The sequence below is a fragment of the Triticum aestivum genome, chromosome 5B, assembly GCF_018294505.1.
Source record: "Triticum aestivum cultivar Chinese Spring chromosome 5B, IWGSC CS RefSeq v2.1, whole genome shotgun sequence".
Taxonomy (NCBI): domain Eukaryota; kingdom Viridiplantae; phylum Streptophyta; class Magnoliopsida; order Poales; family Poaceae; genus Triticum; species Triticum aestivum.
The window spans coordinates 106,945,533-106,953,992 of record NC_057807.1 but is presented as its reverse complement, the minus strand read 5'-3'; the positions used below and the strand labels follow the sequence as shown (position 1 = coordinate 106,953,992).

Genomic DNA, 8,460 nt, shown 5'->3' with positions numbered 1-8,460 from the left:
GACAAGCACCATCGCCCGCGTTGTACCACATGGCTTCCGTCGTAGCACATCGCGTCTCTGGTTGCAGCACACACACTGGTCTCCGCTGGTGACGATCATACCACCAGCCATCGCCGAGCTCGTCACACCATCGTCGGTTGACACACAACAGCGTGCGATGTGAGTCATAGCACCGTGAGTCGCCGAACGGAGACATGCCTGAGTCGTAGCACTGCCCATTGCCGAGCTCGATGCACCGACTTGACTCCACAACAATAGCCACTGGCCTTTGCAGCGACGAGCACCTCTGCTCACAACAACACTGTCCGCCGCTCACAGCACCGTCGACCGTCCGCTCCGACTCCGTGGCTTGCAACACTGCGCTTCCATCGCTAGCTCACAGCATAGCATCTGCCCTTTTCAGGCCATGTGGTTGGGTTTAGCGCAGGTCGATGGTCAGCGACATGCTAAGGGACGAGTTGAGTGGCGTGAGCGGACATGGGAAATGGGGAAGACCGACCGAGCGCTGAGATCGATTGCCCGATTTAAACGTTCCCCTACAATTTTAGGTGCCGCCTATCAGCCACACACAACACAAATCAGTGCTGTAGCATAGTCGCATCTAGTAGCAAGTCTGGTCATAATCTCTCACATCCTACACTCGTTCAATTCTTAATGACCTCGCAAATCACGCTCATTTTGAGAGAATAAACAATGCAAGGTGTACCCTGGCTTGCACCATCCTCTTGTCAAACTGATTATTTGCACAGGCACAGAGCAAATGATCAGCTTGCAAACTTTTGAGAAATTTTTGCATCTGGTTGTGAAACACCCCTGAGGTTAGCTGTACTCCAGATGAGAAAATATCATTCACAGCTTTACCATAACAGCAACAACAACAAAACACTGAACAAGCAGAAATCAGGAAGACATAAATATTCACAGCAATATAGTATCATCGGCTTAATCCACTGCATGAACTGGTGGGCAGAGCTCAAGAAGACCTAACAAAAGGGGATCCCAAATTTAGCGACGATTTGCCTGATAATTCACAAAGCAAGCGAACACCTTATAAGGTAATACATAACTACTTTGGCTGCCATTATTACCAACCAATGTCTAAGAACAAGAGTTTCACTCCTTAATCCACACTAAGAACATGTGTGATGACCATGTTGATGAGAAAACGAAAAAGGCAATGCAACACCGCACCATTGAATGCCCATTGTTGCCCTATCTAGTCCCGTTTAGATGACCATATTATGGCCAAAGTTGTGCATAAGGAAGACGGATCCAGCAAATATACCAGCAGCCTTTAGCACCTTCTGTAAATGAACAAATAAAAAAAGGTAGTAAGAGATTTTTGTACCAACAGGAGATATCGTCCTGAACAACAAGGGCACAATATCACTACAATGCAAGTAGTTAATCTAGTATTCCTTAACCCAATAACAGCCCAGCACAATTACAGTACTCCAGCAGCACCAAGAGATAACATGCCGGAACAACTTCAAATCATTTTGCGCCTCACTAAAAATGGGGTTCCACTTTATGGCCAAAAAAACACATAGGAGAAAAAATATATAAATGTTCAGCTGCCAGGCAACAAATTCAGAGATAGGATCCACCATTGCAAAGTTTCAATGTCAAGGATAACTTAAAAGTTAGGAATCCAGCAATAAAAAATATTGATTTTCTGGCAGAGATTTCAAACATCTCAGGCAGAAATTTAATAGCCAGGCATAATTTAACAAACAAATTTGTGGGGATAAGTAACTAAACTAAGCGATTCACAAGTAACTAAAGTAAGCGATTCGTCAGCGAAGGAACCAAGGTTTGACTGACTAATCCTACCAATTCTAGAAAATCCAATGATTTCTTGTCTTAGTAGATCCTACATATATCCTATGAATTGCAATCATAGTGTGGAACAACCTTGAGAGGATCGCATAGCAGAACACGGAGGGGAACACAAATTCAAATCCTTTTGCACCTCAATAAAAATGAAGGTTCCTCTTTTAGGCAAGAACTAACACATGGGACAATAAGATATAAAGGATCCACTAACAGACATAACTAAAAATACATCAGAAACATGATCAACCAGTGCAAAAATTCAATGTCATGCATAACTTAAAGCAACAGAAAAACATCGGTTCTCAGGCAGAAATTTAGAAGATCAATAGGATCACTGCAGGCATAATTTAACTGTTAACCAACTTTTTAGTGAGGGTAAGTAACTAAAGTAAGCAATTCACTAGCAAAGGAACCAAGGTTGTCAACCTAGGTTGACTGACCAACCTACCAATTCTAGAACTATCCTTTGATTCGTGATCCTAGATCCCACATTAATCCTATGAATTGTGATCATAGTGTTGAACAACCTTGAGGGGACCGCATATAGTAGAATAAAGAGAATACAATGGAAGATAGAGGTGGATCTATACACACAGAGATGAAGAAATAAAACCACACCCGTAGTTGTGCAGAACCTAGCAAGTTAGAAGTTATATGAATTTACTAGTAAGAACGCCACATTATAGTCTCACCAACGCCACAAGTACACTAGTCTAAACTGATAACAAGCGAAGCGTGTTAGTGCTAAGGCCGAGAAACTGCCCCCAAGAAGGGTCTGGCAGGAGGACAGAGTCAGAGTGCCTAAATCACTTCTTCGGCTTTTTTCTATGCCCTAATTGAGCCCAAAACCTTGAGCAGCAGCATCGCAATTCACAATCAAGCTTGTTGAAGCACAACAGAACACAACCACCAAGGTTCACAATGTGCTACCAAGTTCCCGGGTCCCCATATACTACTACACATCAAAAGGTTAGCGAACAACCTAAACATCCAAATTCCAAACCTAATCTCTCATCCGTAGCAGGCAGCAAACCGGACTGCCATAATATAGTAATTCCACATCAGCAATGACATAAGAACAGGGTAATTAATAAGTATGCGACACATAAATAACTAGATCGAAGCGAGAAGAGGGAGAGAGGCTGACATAGTTGACCGCCCAGTTCTCCTCGTTGTTGCACTGCGAGTCCCAGAACGCCCTCATCGTCTCCAGCGCCGCCGCCATGTCTGCTCTTTGGATCTCCTCCCGCTCCTTCCGACGAGTTCTATCTGGTTAGTTAGTTTTTTTTAGTAAAATGCACTGGCGGTCATTGAACTTGCGTCGATAGCTCACTTTGGTCATCGTACTTAAGAATACGGTCAATACGGTCACTATATACGTCTGTTGGTGATTATACGGTCGCTATATACGTCTGTTGGTGATTATACGGTCACTGCCTCATCGTTTAGCTTCGTATTTTTTTAGTTGACCCGTCAAACAGTTTGAACGGTTCCTCATCAGCTCAGGTCCCACATGTCAGTGTGATCTTATCTGGAGATCAAGAGCGCCGCACAAACTAAAGCTGTTTGCCTGGCTCGTGTTTCGGGGCAGACTAAACACTAGAGCAAACCTGTCATACAAGCATATGTCTGACTCTGCCAGCTGCCCGCGCTGTGCTGCTCCCTCTGAAGATACCTCGCATCTGTTCCTCGACTGCCCGCGTGCTGTTCAGATTTGGGCACAACTAGGCCTTCCCACGACGCCCAGGTTCCAGGATCTCTGGCTGGTCCAACCACCGCACGAGTTGGATTGCAGGGTGTGGCCGGAAGTGCTCCTGGTTGTGCTCTCGCGCATCTGGGACTCCCGCAATGCTACTGTCTTTCGTTCTGAAGATCACTCTTCTCGTTTTACCACACAGAACATTGTAACTGACTTTGAGCTTTTTTCACTCCGTCTGAGAGATCATGCTGACAAGGTAGCTGCTAGGTCTTGGCTAAGCTACCTTACCACACGGATAGCCGTGCCCCTGTAATCTGTAATCTGTCACGGCCAGGCCTGTTTTGGCCGCTTGAGTAATATATACAGGTGGGGATCCTCTCCCCCCCTTGATTCCTCAAAAAAAAAAAGAAATAAATAAAAGAAACTAAAATTATGTTTGTTCGGCGAATCGACAGAGGGACTTGTTGGTGCAACCCAAACGCGCTAGCAAATTGAGCGCGCGCGGAAACCTTTGTGATGCAAAATTTATTTACTATTACTAGTACAACTCACCGACAACACACACCCAGCACGCATGCACGTGCGCCCACAACACACAGGTGACAGGTGCAAGAACGCGCGCGCCCAGACACGCGTGACTACTCTCCTCCTACCCCTGCAACACATAGGTGCATGCACAACACTTCTCGGTGTATTGCTCATGGCGCAGCGGCAAGCTCATCGCCTTCCCCCGCCCCCGGCTTTGATGCCGAGCGCGTGTGGTCGTGGACTTATGGCTTTACATATCTCGCCTGTTGAACAGTACTGCCGGCCGGCGGCTGCAGCCGAGCTAGTCGACACTAGCCAGTGTGTGTTCAATCGATCAGATCCATTATTTGTATGTGTGTCCAATCGACCACAACCCGTCCATCGAGAGAACATGCATGCATGGCTGTATGTGAGAGCGGATTAGTCCTAGCCATCTCAAGCCCGGCCCTAAAATCCAGGGCCTAGGCCCGATGGGCTTGATCATGGGCCGGGCTTGGGCCTAAGTTTGGAGCCCACCAGCAGGGCCTGGACGGGCTTGGGCTTGGCATATTGGCATTTTAAAAAAGAGGCCCGGCCCACGGCCCTAAGCCCTAAGGGCTTTCGAGGGCTTTTTACCATATGGGCCGGGTTTGGGCTTGAAAAGTAGGCCCGATGGTAGGGCCTGGGCCTCAGTTTTCTGTCATGGGCTTTTTTAGGCCCAGCCCAAGCCCGGCCCGGCCCGGCCCGGCCCATGGCCAGATATAGAGCGGATACTCTTGTGCGCGTGTACTAGTGTGAGTCTTGTGCTCCGGTGTTTTGTTGTGTGCATATGTGCTGTGTGCTAGCGTGTGCGTCGCGTGTGTGCGTACAATGTGTTCTCGTCCTGTGTGCGTCGTGGGTAATTTATACGGAGTATAAAGTATCAACCAATTTAAATTTTTTACACAAAAAAGGTTGTGCGCTCAACCGGTTAGTTTACGTGGTCGGCGGCGGCGAGCGAGAGATCCATGGTTCGATACCCAACGTCCATAATTCTTGTTTAACCCACTCACATGCGGGGATTCACAAAGCCAGAGACAATGCTTTTTTACCCCACTGACATGCTGGGCCCCCATAAGGCAGAGAGAATGCGAGCTGGTGAGGCACCATTTGGACTCATTGACCAGTCAACTAAAAAATACGAAGCTATACGATGGGCAGTGACCGTATAATCATGAACAGACATATATAGTGACCGTATTGACCGTATTCTTAAGTACGATGACCAAAGTGAGCTATCGACGCAAGTTCAATGACCGCCGGTGCATTTTACTCTTTTTTTTTCTTCGCGCGGCGGAGGGTTACGTGTTATATTCAGGAGCCCACTTCTTCTCTATATGTGTTTATTGGGCTTTTGCACTCGATTCTTGGGTTGCGACTCCGCTGAAAATAGGAAGAGACGGAGAGAAAAAAGAGAAAAGAGAAGGGAAAAAAAGGAGAAGAGAGGAAAAGCAAAAAAAAGGGATACGACTCCGCTTTTTTACCCCACTGACATGCTGGGCCCCCATAAGGCAGAGAGAATGCGAGCTGGTGAGGCACCATTTGGACTTATTGACCAGTCAACTAAAAAATACGAAGCTATACGATGGGCAACGACCGTATAATCACGAACAGACATATATAGTGACCGTATTGACCGTATTCTTAAGTACGATGACCAAAGTGAGCTATCAACGTAAGTTTAATGACCGCCGGTGCATTTTACTCTTTTTTTTTCTTCGCGCGGCGGAGGGTTACGTGTTATATTCAGCAGCCCACTTCTTCTCTATATGTGTTTATTGGGCTTTTGCACTCGATTCTTGGGTTGCGACTCCGCTGAAAACAGGAAGAGACGGAGAGAAAAAAGAGAAAAGAGAAGGGAAAAAAAGGAGAAGAGAGGAAAAGCAAAAAAAAAAAGGGATACGACTCCGCTGGGGATCGAACCCAGAATCTCTGGTTTCGTAGACCAGCGCCTTATCCATTGGGCCACAGAGTCAGTTGACGAAACTTTTGGGCTTTATAACTACAACTACGTTGGGCCATACATAATAAAGAGAAAAAAAAAGGGATACGACTCCGCTGGGGATCGAACACAGAGTCTCTGGTTTCGTAGACCAGCGCCTTATCTATTGGGCCACGGAGTCATTTGATGACACCATTACACCTAGAAATATAGTAACATTATTTCTGTGATTTAATAGTCATTCGTCGCCAACGTTGGACTTCGTGGCGCTGGAGAGATGCCACGTCTCCTGCTTGGATGGATCAGGCGACACCGCACACACCAGCTACACCACTCCACCGAAGCCAAAGGGACGAAGGTTTGCACGTCGCCAAGTCCTGAACCATTACCTAGCAGAGCAGGGGATCCATCGACGACGCGAGGAGAGAGGTGGCAATGGCGTCGCTTCTGTCGCCCAACACCGTCGCCGCGACTACGGCGCGGACGGCCGGCTGGAGGGGCCGCCTCACTCCTAGTGTCACCGCCATGGCAACCAAGGGCCCGAAGCCCAGTTCCGGCGGCACGAAAAGATCGTCGGTAAGCTAGCGCCTTGCCGTTAGTCCCTTGCGCTATCAATCTATTTCCATGTCGACTCCATGCGTGCGTGCGTGCGTGTCCAAGAACTTGGAATTTACCGACGCGCGCGTGTGGCGCATGCAGGGCACTACCACCGTGTTCCCGGTAGGGAAGCCCGCGGGCCCGCCGCGGCCGGCGACGACGAAGGGGTCGGCGCCCGTGAAGCTGCTGACGAACGTGGAGAAGCTGCGGCTGCTGACCAAGGCGGAGAAGGCGGGCCTGCTGTCCGCGGCGGAGCGCGCCGGGCTGTCGCTGTCGGCGGTCGAGCGGCTCGGGTTGCTGTCCAAGGCGGAGGAGCTCGGGGTGCTGTCGGCCGCCACCGACCCCGGCACCCCCGGCTCGCTGCAGGGCCTCGCGCTCCTGCTGCTGGCCGCCGGCCCCGCCGTCGTCTTCCTCGTCCCCGAGCAGTACCCCTGGGAGGTGGCGCTGCAGGCCGTCGCCGCCCTCGTCTGCGTCGCCGGGGGCTCCTCCGCGTTCGCCGCATCCAGCTTCGTGTCCAGGCTCCAGGGCTCCTCTGGCTGATCTCGACGAACTCTGCTTGCTTCAGCATCGACCGGGTGTCAATTGCTGCGTTTGATTCTAGCACCTGTGATCTTGCGTAGAGTTAATCTACTGTACTCCTGTAAAGATGGGCTGATATTTATACGATGCGCCATTCGGTTGCAATACTGCAGGTTTTTGTATTAAAGGGGTGTTGTCGAACTTCTGATGGAAGCACTTCTGTACTTAGTTTATCTGTATCTTTAAAAGGATTCAGAATCAGAATTGCTTTTAAAAAAAGAGTTAATTATAACGGTGGTGTCAGACCTTGTCGTGAACGATCAATTTGGTGCTAGAACTTGCGGCATAGATCGAACTGGTGTAAAAACTTGGCTCGTTCGTGCAAATACGGTGCAAATCAGGTGCTACGCTTGGTCATGCCTGGTCGGCAGGTGCTACGCACGACAAATCCTCCAAGGGCTTCAAGCTGTGTCGGCTGGTGGTACGTGGCAGCATGGCGCTGAGGTGTATCAGTGGCGACCGCGACGTGTATAGCTGTTTGCGCGCAGGGAGGAGGTGACGTTGGGCGCCGTGGTGGCGTCGACGATAGCTGGGCCGAGCAAGGTTAATGCATCAGTACAGTTCTGAAGATGGAGCGGTGGCAGTTGGCGGCGGCGGCCTCTGAGAGCACGCCGGACCAGTGTGTGCCCCAGACCCGGCAAGTGGCTAGGTTGGGGTCTCAGGTCTTAGATGTTAGGCTTGGCTGCGATGTCTGTTTGGTATTAGGCTCAGGCTATTTGCGCCCCTTCATCAACTGGATAGGTGTAGCGACAGTTTATTGCTTAGACCGCGGCTTTAGTCTTATTGTTGTATGACTTTGTAAGGTCTTGTGAGAATAATTAATAAAGTGGCCGTATGCATCGCCCAGATGCAGAGGCCGGGAGTCATCCTCCTTTTCTAAAAAAAAAAATACGGTGCAAATCACGTTTGGATACGAAAGGGGTGCTGACCAGGCTCACATGCATGGCGCATGTCCCGCTGTCAGTGATAGGAAGGGAGGAAGGAGGGCGTGTGGTTTGTTTTTTTACAAAAATCTTGATTTTTATTTTTATTTTCACATAAGAGCTCCTGCTCACGTTGGAGAGCTTGCATGTTTTCGGTCTCTGTGGACAATCCGTCCCGCCTGTTAGTACAGTATGGAAATTTGAAAGAAAAACTCGAACTTGCTATCATATACTCCCTCCGTTCCTAAATATAAGTCTTTGTAGAGCTTCCACTATGAACCACATACGGATGTATATAGATGCATTTTAAGTGTAGATTTATCCATTTTGCTCTGTAT

The 8,460-nt window shown here is 48.7% G+C and overlaps 2 protein-coding genes and 2 non-coding genes across 4 annotated transcripts; 1 reads left to right on the top strand and 3 right to left on the bottom strand.

Annotated features, from left to right (window-relative positions):
• Positions 1 to 900: 900 nt before the first annotated feature.
• LOC123115785 (mitochondrial import receptor subunit TOM5 homolog) lies at positions 901 to 3,140 on the bottom strand. Its single transcript, XM_044536875.1, has 2 exons — positions 2,984 to 3,140; positions 901 to 1,304 (listed from the first exon to the last, which is right to left on the bottom strand). Exons 1-2 carry the CDS (start codon positions 3,059 to 3,061, stop codon positions 1,227 to 1,229), a joined length of 156 nt encoding a protein of 51 aa, XP_044392810.1. The 5' UTR covers positions 3,062 to 3,140; the 3' UTR covers positions 901 to 1,226.
• Positions 3,141 to 5,983: 2,843 nt separating this feature from the next.
• On the bottom strand, positions 5,984 to 6,056 carry TRNAR-ACG (transfer RNA arginine (anticodon ACG)). The gene has a single exon. It is a non-coding gene; the product is annotated as a tRNA-Arg (tRNA).
• Positions 6,057 to 6,131: 75 nt separating this feature from the next.
• On the bottom strand, positions 6,132 to 6,204 carry TRNAR-ACG (transfer RNA arginine (anticodon ACG)). The gene has a single exon. It is a non-coding gene; the product is annotated as a tRNA-Arg (tRNA).
• Positions 6,205 to 6,538: 334 nt separating this feature from the next.
• Positions 6,539 to 7,431, top strand: LOC123110648 (uncharacterized; the record flags this gene model as incomplete). The annotated part of the gene is given in 2 exon segments (XM_044531222.1): positions 6,539 to 6,599; positions 6,723 to 7,431. Coding segments are annotated over 2 exon segments (499 nt in total), but the record flags the coding sequence as incomplete, so codon positions are not given.
• Between the last annotated feature and the right edge of the window lie 1,029 nt (positions 7,432 to 8,460).

Bases quoted from the DNA above. Each gene is read 5' to 3' on its own strand.
- LOC123115785 (XM_044536875.1), bottom strand. From the start codon at position 3,061: ATGGCGGCGGCGCTGGAGACGATGAGGGCGTTCTGGGACTCGCAGTGC. The intron at 1,305-2,983 runs GTCAGCCTCTCT...GTTCATTTACAG, and splicing joins AGAACTGGGCGGTCAACTAT to AAGGTGCTAAAGGCTGCTGG.